Below are 22,548 nucleotides of genomic sequence, written 5' to 3' on the forward strand. Positions count from 1 at the left end.
CTGTGTTCTCTTTCTCACAGTGAAGAATCCCAAGTGCTTGTTGTTTCTGGTCTGCTTTTCTATTTATGAATATTTAATATTTCAAAATAATTTTTATGGGCTTTAAAGGCCCATCCAAGAAACTCCTGGCCCCTGAGGTGGTCCTTAAGGAAGGGCCTTACTGTAGAACTCCTAGAGTGGGCAGGGGGAGGTCTGGAGGGAACTCCCACTCTCTCCCCAGAGGCAAGATCAACTTTTAACTATTTTTCTCATGCTGCCTGGTTATGTTTTTCTCATTTATTATTTGATGATGCTCCCTTTCACCCCTGGAAAGAACCCTTTAAATGTTTCAGAGGAGATAGTTTTTATTTCCCCCACTTCTTCTTTTGTGTTTTCTCTTCTCTTTACCCCTGACTTAGTTACTGCTTCAGTAGCTGAGGGTCTCTTGGAGTCAGATTTGAATCCTGTTTTCCATATGTGGGTAACAAAAATGGCCTGTACAGCAACTTTTTAATAACTTTTTCCATTATTCTGTATACTAATTTTACCAGTCTCAAATATATAATGAGAGAGATAAAGTCTACAGATAAAGCCAAGCCCCTACTAATCTCTTTTCACCACTCAAAATTCCTGCAGTCAAAAGCAGGCTACATAGAAGCAAAACCAATTCCAATTTATTTTAATGGGAATTCAGGATTTTCAGATTGTGGCTGATTAGAACTGCTCCTGATACCAATTCGTTGTAAATTATTCTTGTTTTGCATAACCCCCAAACATATTAATTTGCTACTTAAAACTGCTGCTGCCTGCTGCTAACAATTAGATAACCAGGCTGTCAGTCCAAGTTTTTCCCCACTGAACTTGGCAGGGTTTAAGTGGCCCTTTTCTGCCTCACCTCTGGGAGTCCATCCCCAAAGAGCCAATATTAAATTTAGCAAAAATGAGGACTGAATAATCACATGGATTCTGAACTGCTCATCCAGGCCAACTCTGCTCCTGCCTAAGTTGGAACCGTTTCAGGAGCACTTATGAAACTGAGTTATTTTAGTAGGCTGGAATATTTGGCTGTGAAAATAACAGAGTAATTTTTTCTTGTATGTTGGGAGGGACATCACTTAGGTATTGCACACAGCTTCTACTTTTTACTTGGACTGTTGTATCTTAGTGCAAATGAATGTTGAGGTAGTAGACTTATTTGAAAAGAAAAGAAATTAGATGACAAAATGCTAAATAACAATTTTTAGACTCTCCTCCTAATGTTATTTCATGATTGTTTTCTACTGTTTTCTTTATATCCTTAAATATTTCATTCCCTCTGTTGATGATCCTGTAGCTAATTCAATTTGGTATTTGTTTACAGGCTTAATTTTCAAATTGTTGTGGTTGTACAAAACTTTTCTGGGGCAGAAATTACCTAATCAAAAGTAGCCCTTGGAAGGGCTATGAGTGTCTGTTTTAGACCTTTTTTCAGCGAAAGTTCTCTGTAAAAACACCCGAAGAAGTTAAGGGGTAGAAAAAAAATGGAGAGGGAACTCCACTGCATCCTTTCCCACATGTTTCAGATGCAGGGGGAAAATGGGTTGGGTTTATTTGGTGATTGCTGCCATTACAGTTTCCTTAAAATGGTTGGTTATTAACTATACATGAGGAATCCACCATGGATAGGCATTCCTAATTTCTAAGGGATTTTTTTTCCTTCCTTTGCTACTTTGGAGATTTTGTGATGCAGGTGCAGAGGATTGGGATAGTTGCCTTAAGCTTGTGAGGTGATTCCTTTGATAACCAGGAGTTTTAGAAGAAAGGAGGATTTTTTAATAGAAAGAAGTTGTTTGTTTGTTTTTTTTAATAGAACACAGTCCTTTATTACTAGATGAGCTCTAACCCTTATGCTGATTTTGTTGTGCCATAGATATAAAATATGTAGAAATTATATAAAATTATGTAGAATGAGTATTTTACTGGAGGCTTTTGGAGAGTGCATGGAGCAGGGGGCAGGAAGAGATTTTCAGTATTAAATGCCAATCTAGGATTTTATAATGTGATATAAAAACCTGATATTTTCAAGAGGGTTGAAAGAAATGCTGACAGCAGTTTCAGTTATTGAAGAAGTCATGTCTGTAAAACCAACTTTCTTTTCAGGGCTGACAGTACTGTAGGTATACAAAGACTGACAGGTACAAATCATCCTAAAAGCCACAGGTCTGGAATTTTTGCCCCTGGCTGCTAAGCAGCTTAATGTGAAAGGTGAATTTATATAATTATTTTGCCCCCTGCAGATTCAGAGATTCAGAGTGAGAGAATTGTAGGGTGCATAGGAAGTGCTCCACGTGTCCTTCCTCCTTCATGCCTGTAATCATCCACTGAGTTTAGAATTTGCTGTATCTGTCAGGTATTGTTAATAAATAACTAAATATTTGAGGATTCTTGCCTCAGGTATGGGATATTGAGATAGAGCTGGAAAAGTGTTGAGTGATGAGCCATCCATAATTTTTAACTCATAGTTAAATCATTGATGTTTATTACCTGCACTTCTAGTTCTAAAAATATCACTCATATCCCAATGTCAGTGTGATACTAGAACAAATATTTGGAAATTAGATAAACTTCATGTTAGTGAAATGCTGTAAGGTCAAAAGATATTTGGAGAACAAAACATTTCAGTTAATGCCAGGGATTGACCGAAACAATAAAGTTCTTTTATTTTCATATTAAGTTCTTTCAATCTCCCTGAAAATCTTCCTTCTTCCTCCACTTCTCTGCAAGATACTAAATTTACACTAAAACTAGAGTTTTTAAAAACTGCTGAACTTCTCATTTTATTGCAGTAAAAGCCTCTTAGAGCTAAAGAAAGGCCAAATTGTTAGTACTTTTGTGTTATCAAAATGTAGCAGGGGAAACTATCCATAAAATGTTCACTTTGTAAAGACTTCACTGGATTTTTGGATGCAGCTTATGTTACACGCCAAGAGCTCTGATGGAAGGTGTACAAAGTTATATATAGTGTGGGAAGAAAGATGACTCTACTTACTGTTGTTAAAAAATGCCCAACAGATAAAGCACAAGGAGAGTGCTACCAAGCAGGCAGGGCAGAAATATTCCCCACTTGGAGGGTAACAGGGAGGACTAATCTGATTCAAGCCAAATTTACAAGCATTGCCTCACTCTTTTCTAAACTGGGGCTGTTGGCAGCTGTTAAATCAATTGTAAGCATTACAGCTCTTAAGTTACATTATTCATCAAGAATAACAAGCCTGCTTGCTGCTTGCCTCTTTCAAATGCTTGCTGCACACATATTTAACCCAATCTTCACTGCAGCCAAGAGAAGAAGTGGTAAAAGGGCAAAATATTCTTTAAGAGTGAATCTTAATGCAGGAGAAAAGTTTTCCTTGTTAGGGAACTGTTAGAAAGTGCAAATAAGTGTCCCAGTTCACAGCTGGGCCTGAACACAGCAGCTCAGAATTCCTGTCCCAAGGGGCACAGAGCAGCAGGGAAGATGGTGATGGTGCTGGGGCAAGCTCCCTGTCCCTTGCACTGCTGGCCATGCCTTGCCCAGATAGGGCTGTTCAGTATTTATTTAGCAGTGCTGAAGGAGGGTCACTGTACAGTTAATCTATAAGGGGGGAGCAAGATAAAGTAAAGGGCTGTGTGTGCCATGTCCTTGGCACCAGGTGGGGATGTGAGGGCTTGATGTGAGGTGCTGGATCTGCAGTGCCAGGTTTGTAAGTGTGGGAAGCTGTCACAGCCTCACTTTGTGGTGTCAGGGCAGCAGAACACAGCACTGATGGCATTCGTGTTAGTGGGAGATCATTTCAGATTACTTGGGCTATAATGGGACATTTTGCTAATGCATTTTGACAGTACCTTCAGAATACAGTTACACTTGCCTATCATAATCACTCCTTGTATGTTTCTAATCTGACACACAGGACAAGCAGCAAAGAGAGGAGGAAGGAAAAAAATTTAAAAATGCTTTAGTGACTTACATGGACATTATTACTATTACATTTTAACTGGATTCCTGTCTGAAGCGCAGAGCCTTTTATAGAAGAAAAACTGTCCATAGGATGCTCACAGCTGACATACACCCTTATTCTGTGGGTTTGGTGGGGAAATGAGGGCTCATGAGCTGCTGAACCATGGCTTTGCAGAAAAACACAGTTTAAGGAACAACTTCTAGGGTTATCTGCTAGTCCAGGGTTATCCCAAGCTGAATCCTTGTCTGCCTGTGGTAGGCATTTCATCCCAGCACAAGGCTGGGAGCTCCAGCTGTGGCTGGAAAGCTTATATGGGATCTCACCAGTCTGCAAAGCTTTTGTGTCAGGTGTAGAGATTAATGCATCAGCTCTGGGCTCTCAAAAATGCACCTGGTTAGTAGTGAATGTGAGATGTGTAACTGCTTAGTCAAGGACAAACCTTTTTCCTGTTCTCCTCTCTGTATTGGCTTTTAAAATGTAGTATTTAGTGAAAAAAGTCTCGATGTGTGTGCTACAAACCAGTTGTCCCAGTCAAAGTTCTATCAATAAGCAGGAAATTATTTCTGTTATAACTTCAGTTTTCAAGAACAGATTTTCTTGACTTGATTGCTTAAAATTATTTGGGTTTATGTGCTGTTTTGTACCATTTGCATCAGTTTAATGTGTACAGCATTCTTTTTATCTGGATTCTTTCTAGAAACTTATCCTAGAAAGAAGAAAGACTTTTTTATTGTCTTGAGATTTGTTCAGAAAAAGTAAAATAGATCTTTTGGAAACAGACTTGTGATCTGAGTTTTGCTAAGCAAAGTAACCAGATGGAATTTGACTTCCCCATTTCCAGGATAAAGCACAAAAGTTATTTCAGCTCCGCTGCAGAGTGCACAGCTCAAACCTCTTAGTAAACTCCAAAGAATTCTAGTGGGAGTAGTTGGGAATATTCCTAGTAGGGAAAAAACCCTACCCTATTCTGCATCAGTTGGTCCTGATAGATACAGAATGTCAAATCTCATGGTGGATTCCCTAAATGCTTCCATCTTTTGAGGTTTTGGGTGTCCTTTCAGCCTCCTTGGTTTCTGCTTTTGAATGTTAAAGTAAAAAGTGGGAAAAAAATTAATACAAAACCAATGTTGTAGTTAAATCCATGGTGTTTGCAATATTATTCCTTCACTCAGAAAATGGCATGATGTCTATATAGTAAAACCTTTCACATAAAAGCACAGAGTCATGAAAGGCATTGTAATGCTGGTTTGTGATTCTTTTCCCCATAAAGTCCAATGGAATTGCAAACTGGACATTTGGCATTGGATATCAGCACACAGTATTATTTGTTAGAAAAAGCACAGAGCAGAACAATGCAAACTTAGTTTCCTGTCCCTTCTGATGAATTTGTTGCATTGAGAAGTGAATGCTGTTGGAGAATATTGAGTTCTTGCTTCTGTTACTGATTGTAAGGAAGGATTTCATTCTGTAGCAAATACCCTGTAAAATGCAATACATCAGATTCTTTGTTTTCTAAACTGCTGAGATTCTGCCCCCCTTGGATTCACACAGGTAGCAGGCAAGTGACTAAAAATGCTGAACTGTGGGATTTTTTTAAAAATTACATTTAATTGGGTTTTTGTTCACCAGATAACTGCTTACCCTGCAAACCCAGACATTATTTATACATGCACACAAAATGCATGTCAGGTAATTAAGAAATTTATTTTTAAAAGGAAAAATACCAAGGTAGAAGAGGCAAAAGCTAAAGCACACGATGCAGAAATGCATTTGAGTGTTCAGATAGTTTTGCAAAAGCCTTTCTTTTCAGCTGTGAGAAGATTGTCAGCTCACAGATGTCCCCAGGGGCTGGAGCTGTTTAATTTTCAGGCTTTCTGCTGGAAAGATGAAAATGCAGTCAGTGAAAAAGGCACATGAAGAGAAGAGGATGTTCTGACAATGATGAAGCTGTAATGTTTTGGGTCTTCTGTTTAAAGTTTTTCTTTGGCAATCACTGAAACCTCTCTGCACATGACAATATCTGTTTATATGTTTAATGGCTTTAGATAAAATCACCCTCCTTTTGCCAGATTCTGACAGCATGAAGATATTTGGAGGCTGGTGCTCATGGCTTAGGTCTGCATTAGCAAGGAGTGTGGCCAAATAGGAGCATTCAGCAGTTGGAATTAAGGACTCTGTGCCAATAGCATGACAATTTAAACATTTAAGTTTCACTTCAGAAAATCTCTATCAGGTCCTACAGACTTCCTGTAGCAGGGAGAACATCTTACAGTATACCTGGAATATATATATTTGTATGGTCTGGACACAATTTATGTTGCAAATCATATGACAAGAGGGGGAGAAATGAGATTTTTCTTTAAAAGTGTGGCTACAATATTTATATGGATGCAACCATTAAGTGGCATTAACAGCATCACTAGCAAAGCAATGGCTGTTTGCTGTACACTGCTACAAATTACAGCCATTTTTGATACCCTAAATTATATCCCAGATTTAATGACAGTGGCTTAAACCTTAGGAATTTTTTCCTACCGGTTTAAGTGCCTGCCATTGCAGCAGCATTTCTCTTCTTAAAAGCTTCCCTCTCCCAGCACCAGCTCTCAGTGAATTCAAGAAGTCATAAGTCAGTGGTTGGCAGTGAAAGTAGCACTGAATAAGGCATAGGCACACAATTTCAGCTTCAATTTTAGCTTTACAGCTCCTGTTCATATCAGTGCTTAAAAATGTGAACTTTGGTTTTGTTTTGGGTGGGTTTTTTTTTGGTTGGTTGGTTGTGTTTTGGAAGGGAGGACAGTAACATATCTCCAGTGTTTGCTTCCTAAAATTTATGTGCCACTGGCCATGTCTTGCCTCCAGTGGTTGAATTCAAAAATGTGTTGAAATTGGGAAAAATAAATAACTTTGAGGTATGAAAATTTGTGAGGAATTAATGTATAGACATTCTAGTCACTGGCCATTAACAGCCATTTTATTTTTATTTTACCAGAATCTGGTATATTTAGTGTTGTGACATTGTCATATTTAAGCCAGGCTGACAACTAAGCCACTCACTCCCTCTCCCTTCATGGGATGTGGAAGGGAATCAAAGGAGCAAAGTGAGGAAACTTGTGAGCTGAGAGAAAGGCAGATTGGTAGGGAAAACAAAAGCCAGGCACAAGGAAAAGAAAACAAGGAATTGATTCCCCACTCTCCATCAGCAGGCGGGTGTTCAGGAAGGGTGGGATGGAATATTCCTTTGCCCAGACTGGGTCATCTCTCCCAGATGTGTCCCCTCCCAAATCTTTGTGCACCCCCAGCTTGCTCAGAAAAGACCTTGACACTGTGCAAGTGCTGCTCAGCAGTAAAAATACAAAATTATAAAATCTTGGTTGAATTATCAATACTGTTTCAGCACAAATCCAAAACACAGCCCCACAGCAGCTACTATGAAGAAGATTAATCCAACCCCAGCCAAAAGCAGCATTAGAAATAGATTGTCTTTTTTATGTCAGTGGGCTGCTTTTGACAGGTATCAAATTAATAGCTCAAAAATCCAAAGTCCTCTTTTTTACCAACAAAATAAGTTCAGCAAGGGTGTAAGGAACACAAGCTTCCCCCACACTGCTCGACAAATGTGCCTCAACCCTGACCTGAGAGCAAGCCTCTGAGGGAAAAGGCTTTTGTTAAATTTCTTTTCCAATTAATTTGACAGCTCTGCCGAGACTCCTAACAAAAGTACTAATTCATGCAAATTGCAGTAGTGGACCTGTGTCATCGGGGAGCTGGGCTGGGCGCTCTGAAACATCACACAAGCCACCAAGGCAGCATTTTGATTAGAAGGTGACACTGGTTTTGGAGCCTATTCTGCATTAATTTTCTCCCAGGGACAGCAAAAGATTCCTGTATGTGCTAACAGAGGTGGGAAGCTGCAAAAGAATATTCAATCTCAGTAAATGCATCATCATCTTCCCTCAATCCCTGAGAGAAAATTTATACCTTTTATATGACTGAATTAACTGTTTTTAACTTGGGATCTGTGCATTGGCACACTGGGAGAGATGTTCCATGGATTGCTCAAAATAAAAAACAAAACCCAAAACAAAACAAAGAGAGCAAGATGTAATCTGTAGCCCAATATATAAATCAATTTTTTGCCATGGAAAAAATAAGAACATTTTCCACTGTATAAATGACAGTGTAGAAACAGATGGGTATGATCAAAGGATCAGAAGGTACTCCTGTAAAAGCTGATTGAAAAGTTTCTGTTTGTTCATCACAGAGAAGATAAGCTCATGGTAGATCTTTGTAAGATGAGGAATGGCTTTGAGAGGACATATCAACAGCAGCTGGTCTTCCTGTCACATAATAAAAACCAAGGGTACGTTGATTTGGTAAAAAAAGGAACAAATTTGAAGGTAAATGGAAGGAAACATGAATTTTTGTATTTTACATCAACTACCTAAACTGGAGCAGAATGCATTGCGACCAATAATTTGCAAAAAACCCCAGATATTGGATAGTCTGCATGAAGGACAGTACAATGATGATTAAAATCATTGTCTTTGTTAAAAAATAAATTAACAGATATCTCTGACCCTATATTTCCAGGTTTTTGAAATAGTATTTGGGTTGTAGGTGTGAGGTTGAAATAATTGGGGACTGCAAATGGTGATGCTCTCTTGGCATTCCTCTTGCACTTCCATGTGGTGCTAACATTAGATGTGAGATGGGCATTGGGTAAGGATCTGCATAGAAATTAATTTCTTCTTCTTTATTTATAGCATCTTTCCTGTTCTGAACCTGTTCATCTGGCCTGCTTTGGGCACAGGGAAATTACATAAACAGCCCCAAGCCAGGACAGTTGGTTTTTTTACTCATTAGCTAAATCTAGCTGCAGGGATTGCCAGGCACTATCTTGATTTTTCTGCTGGGCTGGAGGGGAAACACCTTATCGCAAGCTGGTGGCCTGTGGGACAGGAGCTGCCAGCTCTGTTTGCTTTACTCTGGGGGGGATCGGTTGTTCTTATTTTGATTTTTTTAGAGTTTTGACATAGAGGGTGGAGGTTGAGTAATGAGTAAACCTGAGCATTGCCACAGATTTCCCTTTGTGGCTCTCTCAACCTAAATTAATTTTTATTTAAAATTTACTGTTTGAAGCCATCACAGTACTATGTCTGGTTTCCCTTTGAGGAGATCCTAGTGTAAGTTCAGCTCAGGGAAAAAGCATTTCTTTGCTTTTTATCCTTGCCAGCTGATAATTTAACATTCTTTATGTGTGTATTTATACAACCTTTTCTCTTTTACTTTTCAAGTTGGTTCTGGTGGGTTTTCCTCTGGTATTTCTTTAATTTAGATTTGAAATTACAGTTCTTCTTGAATTAGCAAGTTCTTTTTCATCTCTCTGCAGATTAAGAGTTTTTATTTAGAAAACAAAACATGAAATTGCTTAGTTTGTTGAAATGCTAACTTCATATATCTCAGTGTGTCCAGGCTTTGAGTTAGGAAAACCTCTTGTTAAGGGAAAGCAAAAGCTAGTGCTTATAAAGATGAATTTTTGTACTTCACATCAACTACCTAAACTGGAGCAGAATGCATTGTGACCAGTAATTAAAAAAAAAAAAAAAAAAAAAAAATATATTGGATAGTCTGCATGAAGGACAGTACAATGATGATTAAAATCATTGTCTTTGTTAAAAAATAAATTAACAGATATCTCTGACCCTATATTTCCAGGTTTTTGAAATAGTATTTGGGTTGTAGGTGTGAGGGTGAAATAATTTATATGGCAATTTATAAACATGGGTTTATTAAATTCCTGTTTAAGGAATACCTGTTTAAGTGATGCCTGTTTTAAAGGTTTAAATACCTGCTTAAATGATCCACTAAGATTTCTTTTCCCCAAAACTGCAGAGAAGCCTCAATGGCTCACACATTTTGAAACCAGGTGCTTGCATGCCCACAACCTCTTTGCTGTAAAGCTGTTTTAGGTCTGCAGTCTTTGACATTGCACTTTTAACAAGACTGCTGGCAGCAATCCTGGCTGAAATGCACCGCACAAAAAGAGACACAGAAGCCCTGCAAGGCACAACATGCAGCTATTACAGACTTTGGTTTTTTGGTGGTTGAAAGGTACAGTGTTGATCCCTGGGGACAACGCTATCTCTTATGTACATATAATTAATATGTCTGCCAGTAACAGTTATTAAACAAAGAACAGGAATTGTTTCTGCTGAATAGCTTGACCTGGGAGTAGAGCCAATTTAAGAAGCATCTGATTAAAATATGTTAAGGTCACAGATCACTATAAAATATGAAGCAGGAGGAAAAAGGCAGAAATTAACTCATGAGGAAGATTAAATACTACTGTGTTGTGGGTATTTATTTTTGGTTTTTTTTTTGTTTTGTTTTGTTTTGGGGTTTTTTTTTTGTGGTTTTTTTTTTTTGTGCTAGCAGCTTTCAGGTGTAAAAATGAAAAATGCTCATTCTGAGGAGCGTTTTTCTAGAGACATTTCAGTGTCACATTGCACTGAATCCTTGCCCCATGCATATCTCACGGATGACGTAAGAATACAAATACTAAGAACATTTGTAAGTTTTTTTTTCTTCAACAGACAGAATGGAATCCTACAGGCAAGGAGAGAAAGTATATCTTTATATCCTTACCTCTTTCTGGGGATATTCTTACAGAAGTGCTAATGGGGTCCAATCATAACAAAAGCTTTTATCCCTCATTAGAGCATTTCTCAATCTTATTTCCCTCTTCCCTCAGGTGCCAGCAGCACAGCCCATCACAGAGAAAGTCTGTTCTGCATGTACAGCAATAGCCTTTAGTTTTGGGAGCTGCTCACTTGAATGGTGTCTTTTTATTCAGGTCTGCTGACAAAAAGTGTGGCTGAAATTCAGTGGAAATATGAATTAAAAATACAGTCTAATTTTTAGAAGCCTTTTTGGGCTGAGTTGGTATTCAAAAAGTTCCATAGAGGCTCAGGAGAGAGAGAGGGTGCTACAGACATATAGAATGCTATAGAATTTATGGCTTTTCAAATACTAATGAACAACCAGAGCTGCTGAAGGTAGTTTCATTGCTCTGAAGGATTTTGGAGGAAATCTACATTATAAAATTTGCTGGTGAATGGGGTGCCATAGTGAAAAAAAGGGGAAAAGCTGTGTAAACACTTTCAAAAGGAACTGGAGTACAGTTCAAAGATGCAAGGCTGTGTGTGGCATTGAGGTGAGTCAGTAGCATTTTAAGGAAAGACTGGACACAGCCCAGTGCCGTGGTCTCATTGACATGGTGGTGGTAGGCGATAAGTTGGACTTGATGGTCTCAGAGGTCTTTTCCAACGTAACTGAATGTGTGATTCCTTTCTCAACACACCTGCCCAGCCAAAGGTCATCCTGTGATGACCAGGTCCAGCTTCAGGACTTTGTACCTTTTAAAACACAAGCAGATCTATGTCCCCACAAGGACTGGAGGATCTTCTCAAAATCCTGGAAATGAAGAATGGCTCCTGATATGAGAAATAAAAAACTGATTAGTTCAATTAGCTCACCTGCTGCTGCTCAGGTGACAGTGGGAATAGTTTGCTAAGCCCCTTCTAAGAGTGGCCACGTCCATGGGGAATGCTTCCCTGTCCTGGGCACAGGAGGTTTGTCCTGAGTTGCTCCCATCTGTCTCGTTAGTGCACACTCTGAGGATGTGTCATCTGTGCTCTGTACAGGTTTGTGGTTGATTTCCCTTCTTTTTAGATGCTGTGCCATAATGCCTCGGTGACATTTCACTCCTGGGCTGTTTTAATGAGGAGCAGAGGAACAAAGAGAGGAAACAATCAATGGGTGGGTGCTGACCAGCCATGCCATCCACCTCCAGCATGTTGTGATGCTCCAGCCTCGCCTAAAAAGCACAAAAAGCAGAGCTCCTGCAGGGCTGGGCAGTGCCAGGCAATTTTTGAATGAAGTTTCCCTGACCTTGTGCAGGAGATGGGCCCTGTCAAGCCTGGAATGCTGGGGCTGGGACATCCCCAGTGCAGGATCCACATGTTCCTTGGTATTTACAGCTGGGAATTGCTGAGATTGCTCTGTGTGTGGGGGGCTGCAGGACCTGAATGCTAAAATGCTCCTATTTGCTAACAGATTTATATTTTAATTTAAAATTAATTCCAGTTTAAATTAATAATTTAACCCTTAATTAGGAGCATGTTTGCATCCCAAGCAGATTAGTCAAGCTGAGGCAAAATTCACTTTGTTGTAGAAAAGACAATCACATTCCTTTAATCAGTAGCTACCACAGAGTGTTACATGCATTTGTTATCCTGTCACTGAATTAACTTTCTCTGCTCTCTGTCTCTGAGACAGATTCATCAGTTAGAGCTTAAATAAGTTCATTTTCACACAGTAACAAGGACAACCAGTCCTGAAAGTCTGACTAACAGGTGACTCAATGAAGTCATCCTGGCATCACACCCAAATAAAAGAGACTGAAATCAGAATAAATGCAGTTTTAAAATGCTGCAGTTGGAAGTTACCACAGGAGTCACCAGAGCCAACAGGCTTGAGGAGATCTTCCTAAAAAAGCAAAACCAGATAGCCTTGCTGTACAGTTTCTATCACGTATGTAGAAACTCCCAAAGTTTTCCTTGAGTCACTTTTAGTGTGCTAACAGCTTTTTCTTCCTGGCTCATTACATCTGCCTCCTCCTGCATTGTTCCCCATTGTGAGGGAAAGAAAAAATTCTTAGTTTTTGCAAGAAATCGTTGAGTAAAAGCAACTGCTGTTCACAGCTGGTTTCCATGCTAAAATTAGAGATTCTGTGAAGACTTCCTATGCTAATTCCTATGATTTTTTTTCAACTTAACTGAAACCAAAGCCATGGTACTTGCCTCAAAAAGCTATCAGTACATGTAATCCAATTTGCCTGACAGAGAAATTAATGCCTTTTAGAGTAACAACTTTATTTTTTCTCTCTTATATATCAGAATTAAAAAAAAATTATTAGGAAAGGAATAATTATAGTAAGTACATCGACAATATTTTTCATTGACTCCTCCAGTTCTGAGCTTCAGTTTCAAGTGTAAATGCATTTTTTTTTTCTCCTTTGGGCTACAGTTGTGTGTAATCTGAAATAGGTCTGGCAGACAAAGACAGAAAGTGCAAGACAGCCTGAGGGGAAGACATGAGATTGGGATGCCCTTGCTAGGGCACACTGGGACAGCAGGAATCTGGTTCATCCCCTCACTCTGACCATCACCACCTTTTCTTAAATGAGGTCCATGAGTTTTCCCCTGAGGGATGAAAGAGACATTGATTAATGGAGCAATTTCTCTTTACGCCTCTGAATCTGTCTACTTCTAATGCAAGCTTGCTTACTTATGTTAAATTCATTACTTTTATTAAAATACTGGTGGTAGGGTCTTTCTTTTTGGTCATTGCATTAAACTAGCATATATATAATTATTAAAAAATTCTACCGTATAGAATCATAAATACATCATTGCCTCATGTGTGACTGCCCATAAATGTATAAGTGTCCCTTCAAGCTGCTTAAGCAAAACCATCAGAGTTTAATATCTGGTAGCAAGTTTCCATGAGGAGTTTTGATGGAAGTTCTCTGTATTATTGAAGCAGATGAAGTGCAATATTTATTCCTTACTGTGTTTGCTTAGTTATTATTGCTGGTAAGAAGGGGATTGGCATCTTTTCTGCCTGGCTTGTTGTCTCAGGGCTGGGAACAGAGGCAGTAAAGTCACTGGAGGTTTCTCTGTCAGCCAGAGGGCCACCAGATGGGCTTGCTCGAGGTACCTCATGGGGCAGCACGTGGGAGGGAATGGCATTTGAGTCGTGAAAGGCTGCAAAAATAACAGCTACCCAAAAAAAAAACCCCAAACCCAGTTGTTTCCTGCTGCATTTCCTCCTAGTGGAGGGGTGTAAGAAGGACTTAGGCTTCCTTTATTTCCTCCAGTGAAATGGGAATCCCCAAACCCCCTGGCAGCCTTTGAGGAGAGGGGAACACCAGAAGTGCCAGCTGGATGGGCTGTGCAAGGTCGGGCAGATCCACGCTGCTCACACAAGGTCACTTTTAGCAATTCTGCTGTAGCAGACTGTCTGGTGGGGCCGTGCCTCAGAGGCTCAGACTCTGTGTTGTTTCCTCAAGGCTTGCAGGAGAGAATTTGGAGGAGGAGCTGTCTTTGCCAGCTGCTTTGCTGTAGCCTGGAAGTCGGAGGGAGCAGCTGCAGCCAAGCACTGCCATTTGCCAGGGCTGGGGAGTGCTGAAGGGTGGCTGAGATTGGCACTTCCCTGTGAAACCCTTTGTGCTACTCCTGCTGTCCCTTATTGGAGGAGGCTGTCCCCTTTTAGGATGTTTCAGAGAAGAGCAGAGTAGTTGTTCTCTCACCATTCACCAGAGCATTTCACTCAGGTGTTTGGCATTGGGAGCTAACCATCAAACCTGCCTTGCCCAGGTGTTTAGGTTTTGGTGATAGGCAATAACAATACCTCCCTCCTCCATCACTTACAAAGATGCTGGGATATCTGTTCAGACCTTTTTCCCACCTCAGTCTTCCATCTAAAGACTTTAACCCAAAAAAAATCTTTCTTATACCGGTCATGCAAATTCCTGATAGTATCAGGAACAGCTCATTGACATGATCATTCAAAAATGGAAGAGATCTTTCTCTGTTCAGGTTATTTTCCTGATTTTGGCTTGCTTGCTCCTGACCTGATGAACTGAAGAGATGTAGTTTACAATCAGTGTGCCCTTGTAAGAAAATGTTAGCAGCAGACAGAGGATAAAGTTAATTTCTTATGCAGGGTAGGGCCAATGTTTTGGTAAATTAAGCAGAAGAGAAGGATTTTTTATTTAAATTTATTTAATAATTATTATTTAATAATTAATATTATTATAATTAATAAATAAAATTTACCAAAGTTTTGGTAAATTAAGCAGAAGAGAAGGAAAAGGAGTGAAGTTCTCAAAATGAAGCCTAAAAAATGTTTCTTCTTAGTGGTGCAATACACTGTTTTGTTTTCCAGGGGAAATTAATTGCAAATCCAAGCTGATGCATAAACTCCATTCTACCAAGACATTTTATTTCTGTCAGCTCTGATTATGACAAAAATCTATAATTTTAGACCACAAATGTCTGCAAACTGTGATCCACATATGGGTAGGTTCCAGGGCAGTAATCACATGTTAGAATCAAGATGTCCATGGAATTTAAAACTCTATCCCTGTTGCTTTGCAGCCTGTCGAGCTGGGTTCTACAAAGCCTCTGCTGGCAATGTGAAGTGTGCCAAATGCCCCCCTCACAGCTCCACTTATGAAGATGCATCTCTGAACTGCAGGTGTGAAAAGAATTACTTTCGCTCTGAGAAAGACCCTCCATCCATGGCTTGCACCAGTGAGTAGCTCATTCTGCTCGGGGCTGTCATTCTTGCTGCTCCATCTGTCCCTCCACAACAGCTCGCCTGCTTGCTTCCTCTCATGTCCCACTGCAGTCAGCCATCCACTCCCTCTCGTGTCTTCTTGAGTGTTGGACAGGCTGCTGGAAATTGGTGGGCTGGGTTTCTGTCTTTTCTGATTTAATTTTCTCCTTCTTGTACCCTGTCAGACTCGAGAAGGAGAAATAGGATTTTTTTACTGCTACCAGTACTCAGCCCTCAATCCTGAACTGCACCCTGAGGGGACTCTCTATTTATAAGAAAACATGGTTCTTGTTAGCCTAGGTCTGTAATCTAGTGAAATATTGCAGGAGTCTCCACAGGAAATAACCAGAAGAGTTTGGTTATTAATGTTTTTTACTTTTATATTTCTGTGCCCTTGTTACTCCCATTTTTGAGCATCCTAAGGGAGAAAATCTCACTCCCTGATTTCCCTTTCCCAGGACCACCATCCGCCCCAAGAAATGTCATCTCCAACATCAACGAGACCTCCGTTATCCTGGACTGGAGCTGGCCCCTGGACACAGGGGGCAGGAAGGACGTCACCTTCAACATCGTCTGCAAGAAGTGCAGCGGCGGCGGCAGGCTGTGCGAGCCCTGCAGCGACAACGTGCGCTTCCTGCCGCGGCAGAGCGGCCTCACCAACACCACGGTGACCGTGGTGGACCTGCTGGCACACACCAACTACACCTTCGAGATCGACGCGCTCAACGGCGTCTCCGACCTCAGCACCCTCTCCAGGCAGTTTGCTGCTGTCAGCATCACGACTAACCAGGCTGGTGAGTGCCTCTCTGCTCACCTTTGCTTTGTTCCGGGCTTTGTGCGCCTTCCTTTCCTCTCCCTGATTTACAGCATTTGCTCTGTGCCAGGGTAGCTAATTGACTTGGATATTCCCATAAAAGTAAAAGCAGAAACAAGCCCGGTGTGTGTTTCTGTCAAAGAACCTGGCAGCATGACTGTTATGATTAACTCCCAGTTCCCAGTTAATAGTCTCTAATAGCAGGCTCACATGATTCCTTAGCCAGAATGTGTTTTATTAATAAAACCAGATTTTAATAAAACACTCATTTCAATAATCTCCAACCTAAATTACTGTAGTAATCTTAGTGATTAATTTTGATTAAATAGAAGTGAAAAATGGCTTTGATGTTAGATGCATAAAAAGCTAACATTAAATTAGAGAGGTTAAAAACACAGATTTTTTTTTTTTTTACTCCTTTACAAGTTGTCTCACCAACTCTGAATTACTGCCAACATGATGGGGGTGTGGAGCTGAATACTGAATTAGATCGTGGTGTCACAGTTGATGGGGTACAAAAGGGCTGCTCTCCTTCTGTGGAGACTTATTAAAGCCTTTGAGGCCCTGCATGAGCACGGCAGTGTGCCCTGGCTGTTGGATCAGAGCCTTTGTCATCGCTGCACTGTTCTGCCATTTGCTTCTCATTTGACATGGCTCCATATATCTGAAAGTTGGGAACAATCTAGACTCTTCCCTGGCATGTGGTTGGGTGTGAAATTTTTAGGAGCAATGTGTGCCAGTGAAGAGAGACACTAGATGCTGAAATTTCTGTGGTTGTGCTCCATCAGGAGGCTTTGTACAGAAAACATGCATGTGTTCTGTAAGCTTCCTCCCACGTCCTCCCATCCCACACCATGTCCCCAAAATACTTCCAGTTCTGTCCTCCTGAAACCACAGACAAGTTAACACTGTTCTAAGTAGGCATCCTCCTGGTGGGCTGTGTTATTGCAATGTTTTTCACTGTAGAGGGTGTGTTTTCTCCTTAAATCACAGATCAGCTGTAGTGGGAGGCATAAAAATGTGAGAACAGGCTATTTCCTGATCCAGTCACTACATTTCCCAGTGCTCTGGGAGGCTGTCTAGCTGTGCAGTAAGTAGGCAGAGGTGAATCTACCCAATTCAGCCCTGGAACTGGAATTTTCTGTCCATTTAATTTGTTACTGTTATAGCTCACTGTTTTGGATTTTCAGATCAGTGACTTGGAGCATCCTTGTTGAGTTGCCCTCTTTTCTCCTGTTTCTTTGATCAAAGGTGTTGTCTTTCAGCCTGTTCATCACCACAGCAGTTAGAAATCAGCTGAGGACAGTCCACAAAAAATAAACTGTTCAGGATCAGGGAAGTTCTTTCTCTGCAGAGACCTCCTGCTTTGCAGCTGCTTCCCTAGGGCCCAGAGCTGCTGCCTTTGCACTGCAAGGTAGATTTTGATTTTGTTGTGGAACACACAGTACCTGGGATGTGGCAAAGTCAAAAGCATTTCTGGCAATAGCAGCTCTGCTTACTGTAGCCCACAGGCTGCTTAAGGTGTTTATTTTCTGCTTTTATGCATGGTTCATTTATTCTTTAATCACATTTAGGTGATGTGGGTTAGTACAGGCTTAATTGTGCTATCTCTTATCATGCCACTTGGTTTACTGTATTAGAATTCCCCTAGAAACTCTGCAAGTTGATAAAATTAGACCTTCAGTATGTATAAAAGCAGTCTCTTATAGTCTAATTATAAAAATATAATTTTTCTTGCATTCCCTCACTGGTCAGATCAAAAAAGGGATATATCAGAAGCACATTTTTAGGTCTGTAAGGTCTAAAATGCTGTACTGAGAGAGCTTTTCTGCAGCTTTATCCTTAATTTCTGTGTACCATATCCAAATGGGCCGTGACGGGTCACAAATCCAGGTTAGAGCAAGGGGGCCATGGGACAGAGCAAGCAGAAGGAGCAAAATGAAAACCCTGTAGAAGGTAGATGGGAACAAGAGGGTCAAGTCCATGACCCTCCTTTTGCAACAGCATTTTCCTGGCAGCTGCTCCACATCAATTTGAATATCCTGTCTCAAAACACCAACTTTGCATGTGCATCTTCCTGAACTCTTATCCCTTCCATTATTTAGTGATGATTCAGTGTTCATGCTTCCAGCAAAATTATTATTACCATCAAAGTTTTGTGGAAAAAAAAAAAAATTCTGTATTTTCCCAACCTACTCATGCCAATCCCCAAATATTTTCCTTTTTTCCCCCAATACCTCAGTTCTTGATTACATTGATGATAAAATAGATTGTTTTCTTTTGATCACTAAAAGCACACTGTAACAGCTTTAAATGGAGCTTAGTTCTTAAGGACTTAAGGCCCTTTAACACAAGGTCTCAGCAGTGCAACTGCAAAAGGTGGTTGCAACTAAATTCAGCTACAATCAGGCAATGTCAGCACTAAACCAATTCCAAGGAGTTTTGTGCTGTCACATCTCCTGGCATCAGCAGAGGAACAAAGGGGACGTGTTGTAACAAGAGACTCCTTCAAATTCTGTCCTAAGCTCACCACAGCTCTTCCACACAATTTAGGCAGGATGCAGATAGGTGCCAAAAGTAAATAAATTGGAGAATAAAGAGGAATCACTGCAGAGGAAACACAGAAGGTTTTTTGTGGGCTAAATTTCATCTAGAAATGTCATTTTCCTGTAGAAAGTGATGATGCTTCTCAGTTGAGAGACTAAAATTGCCTAACCCTGAGTTTTGGCCTCTCCACAGGTCAGTTGTGCACCTGCAAAAATTTGATTCCTTTCTCTGTCAGAGACTTTTCCTAGAGGAAGCTTAGAGATCAACCACCCCTGCATCCAAAGTGAGGCATCCTATGCAAAGCTACATTATAAATAACAGCAAAACCCCAGATCTACCTTATATCACCTCAAGCTTCCCTGGGCAAGCAGTAGTTTGATTATCTGGAGTCTCCTCCTTTTATCTTTTATACTTCTAAAAGCCAGGAGGCAGAACAAGCCGTGTAACTTGTATAATCATCTCGCTTAACCATTGAACTCGGGCATGAAAAGCCATAGGAAATCAGTTTGTTTAAGGAGAAGGTTACTAGTAAGACACTACAGAGTTTTTACAAGAGGCCAGGCTGAAAATTATTTTTAAAATTAGCTTTTGAACAAAAGCAAGGTAGAGATAGAGAAATTAGGATAATTAGGAGTGTTGAAGAGTTTGCAGTATCTTGATTTCCCTGTGCCATTGAAAATTCCAAGCCGTATGTTAATTTTAGCTTCGAGGGATAAACATTTCCAATGGAGAAAGAACCAGTCAATTTTTCAGTCCTGTTTTAAGTAGAGACTTCTGTGGCTCCTTGGAAGGTTTGTTAAAACCTCCTCAGAAACAGAATTTTATTTGCCTGAAATCTCTGGCTTCAAGGGAATAAGTTCAGCCCCAAGCTTTCTTTCAGTGTATGTATTTGATTATTTGCAGGTACTTTGATGCTATTTATGTGCTCAGCCTGCACTGCACTGTCTTCAGCAGCTCACAAATGATGTGTGATGCTCCCTGTTTAAATAAAATCCATATTTAGAGAGGGTTGTGTGCACTTTACAACCTATATCCCAAGGCAAGTCCCTTAAGTAGATCTGTCTTCTAAGAGAGACAATTTGAGAGAGGCACAGATGTTTGGGGGATGATATATTTCTTTCTTTCCCTATGGCCCTTATAAAAAGGACAAGAAGATAGACTTATTAAAAGTGAGCTAATGACATGATGTAGGGAGTCTCTGGTTCACTGACTGTTATTACAGCTGTGCCCCATTACGTACTGAATACCTAGGACATGCTTGTTTTCCTGAATGACATTTATCTTTTGAGTTTCAAACATTCCTGGCATAAATAAAGATTTTACGCTCTTCAAATGTGTTTTACAGTTCAGCCCAGAGGCTATTCGAGGATCATTTTAACTCAATAAAACTCCTTTAGGGATATAAAAGAGAAGTGTTTTAACAATGTCACTCCATGCATAGCCTGTTATTAGCTGGAGATGTTCTGCCTGCAAAGTCTTTGATCCCTTTTCCCCCTGAATGTCAAGGAAGCTCTGCCAAGGCTTCAAAGTCTGTGACACACACTGGGCTCTTCAGTCCTCTTGTGAATGCTCCTGACCTGACAGAAAGTTCACAGGTGAAGTTTGTGGCTCAGAGAGTTTTTCCTATTTCAGAGCTTTTAGTTGGTTTTTCCACAGATCACAGTGAGATTTTATTCAGCGCTCAGTGGATAATGGTTTTCTTTGCTTGCTTCTGTTAGTCTTCCTCATTTAGTATCTTAGTTTGGTGCAAGAGTAAAAATTAAGAAATGCAGGAAAGGAGGATGCTTAGTCCTCTGTTAAATAATAAACCTTAGACTTCTGTCTCTCACTGTTATCTGTGCTGTCATTCTCAGTAATCACTGAGGGAAATTGTGTTCCTCTTGATTGTAAACACAGCTATCAATTTGCTTTCTGAGGCAATTCCCTCTAGGCAATTTGCAAGCTGAGGAGAGATGGGAAAAATTGTTTCTTTGGGTTTAGGGACTATTCCTGCAATATGAACATATAAGTGTCAGCTTCTACAGCAAAAAGAGTCTTCTTTTTAGTAAACTTTATCTCTGTGTATATTAAAAATGCTTTAAATCAAACAAAAATATTAAATCATCTCCAAATCCAAAAGCATGTCAAAGATGTCAGCACCTTTCAAGTATTTTCTGTTAGAGGTTCTTTCCTGATGAACCTCCACAAAAGCAGCTGTTCCAAATGACAGGGCAAGAAGTTTGAGAAATGTTGTTTCTTTTCTTATTGGAGCAGGTGGAAAATACTTACTGACAAACCAGTTCAGGAGCTCTTGGTGATTACTTAAAAGCAGAGAAAATATTTTGTCTCATAAATTATTTTTTTGAGGGCAATTGTCTTCTCCAGTTTTGGATAATGACTTTTTCAGAGATAGTTCTTAAGTATATGCATAGGGTTTCTCTGGTTGAGGAAATAATCAAATTATCACAGAAAGGGAAAGCCTGCTCAGCACTTGATTGTTGATGTTGTGAGCGTGGTGAATAAATTCTTTCTGAACACTTCAGGAAATGTGAGGCTCTAAAATCCTCTAAGGTAATGTAACAAAGGGGTAGTGAAGGCAAAGAAAAACAGCATATTTAAACTGATAAGGTCTTAACACATTCAGTGAAAAATATGAACTATTGCAAAGTTCCCACCCTCACCACCTCAACAGAGAGCAGAAAGAATAACATTTGTGTTGTGAGTACCTTTGGGATGAATCCTTATGAAAGCACATCCAGCATTTGTCTCCTCTCTGAAATAACAGCTGGGAATGCCACAGCACCATAATTTCCAGTTTCTGAAGCGAGTGCCTTGTGCAGCCTGATCCTCCCCAAATGGACATGGCATTTCCATGACTTATTATACATGTGTTTAACATATGAGCAAATCAAACGTTTTGTTTGCTCTGGGGAAGGCATTTGCTATCTCTTTTAATAAAAAGAGGGAGAAGCAAGAACATGATTGTGCTACACTTAATGGTGTTTTCTTTTAATTTAGAATTTATTTGTAAAAGTGAGACATGATCTCTGATAATCACTTGTCCAGTGACAGCTGCTGCCCAGAAGGTTGCCTTTCTCTGCACTTGAGAGGGAAATCAAGCAGCTGCCTTTTGGTGTAATTCCTGCTGAAGCTGCTTGTTCCCCCCTTTCCAGTTCCCTGCAGTCTTTCTTCCTCAGCACCTGTGAAATGCCTGCAGCCACTCTGGAGTCTGTAGCCACAGGCTGGAGCCTTTCACAGATGCATTTGGGCACTTCTGCCATAATGCAGGCAGTCATCCATCAGAACAGCCATGAACAAACCAGTTTTTAATTTTTTTTTCTGTTTCTGGGGGAAATGTGCCCGGCTTTGTTTCGTCCAATGGCGACCTGCTTGAGTTTGCCTTTGAAGTTTTGTCCTGTTTCTTTCCTTCCACGTTTTGACGTGTGTAAATATGATCTTGGTAACCCTTCTCCCATAAACTGTAAGCCTTTTCACCCCCTTCCTTATGATGGAATCCTACCAGGATCCAGCCTGGGGCTGGTGTGAGGGGCTTTTTGCTGATATGGGATGAGTGAACTCCCTGATGCCTCATGGAAGGCACGATGGACACCCAGTGATGTTACAGAATCAGGTGACATTTTACAGCCCAGGTCATAAAAACAGATTGAGCCTGCTCCAGCTCAAGGAAAAGGTGCAGGAGGATAAACACAGGCACAGTGCTGGTTTAACTACATGTCCTGGAGATTAAAGAGCAAAGGGCTGTGCCTGCACGTGCCTTGAAATGGTGGGGAATTGTATCTGGAGGAGCAGTGGGTAGGGTTTAGCAGGTTTCCAATGAGTTGTTAAAGAGGA

The 22,548-nt window shown here is 40.4% G+C and overlaps 1 protein-coding gene across 7 annotated transcripts in view; it reads left to right on the forward strand.

Annotated features, from left to right (window-relative positions):
• Window positions 1–22,548, forward strand: part of EPHA3 (EPH receptor A3) — a 173,756-nt gene that overhangs the window by 100,463 nt on the left and 50,745 nt on the right. For all 7 annotated transcript variants that reach the window (XM_068180445.1, XM_068180446.1, XM_068180443.1 and 4 more), the window contains 2 exons: window positions 15,176–15,331; window positions 15,815–16,150. In XM_068180445.1, coding sequence (XP_068036546.1) covers window positions 15,176–15,331; window positions 15,815–16,150 — 492 coding nt within the window. The remainder of the gene's footprint in view (window positions 1–15,175; window positions 15,332–15,814; window positions 16,151–22,548) is intronic.

The sequence above is a fragment of the Anomalospiza imberbis genome, chromosome 2 (assembly GCF_031753505.1).
Source record: "Anomalospiza imberbis isolate Cuckoo-Finch-1a 21T00152 chromosome 2, ASM3175350v1, whole genome shotgun sequence".
NCBI classification, from domain to species: domain Eukaryota; kingdom Metazoa; phylum Chordata; class Aves; order Passeriformes; family Viduidae; genus Anomalospiza; species Anomalospiza imberbis.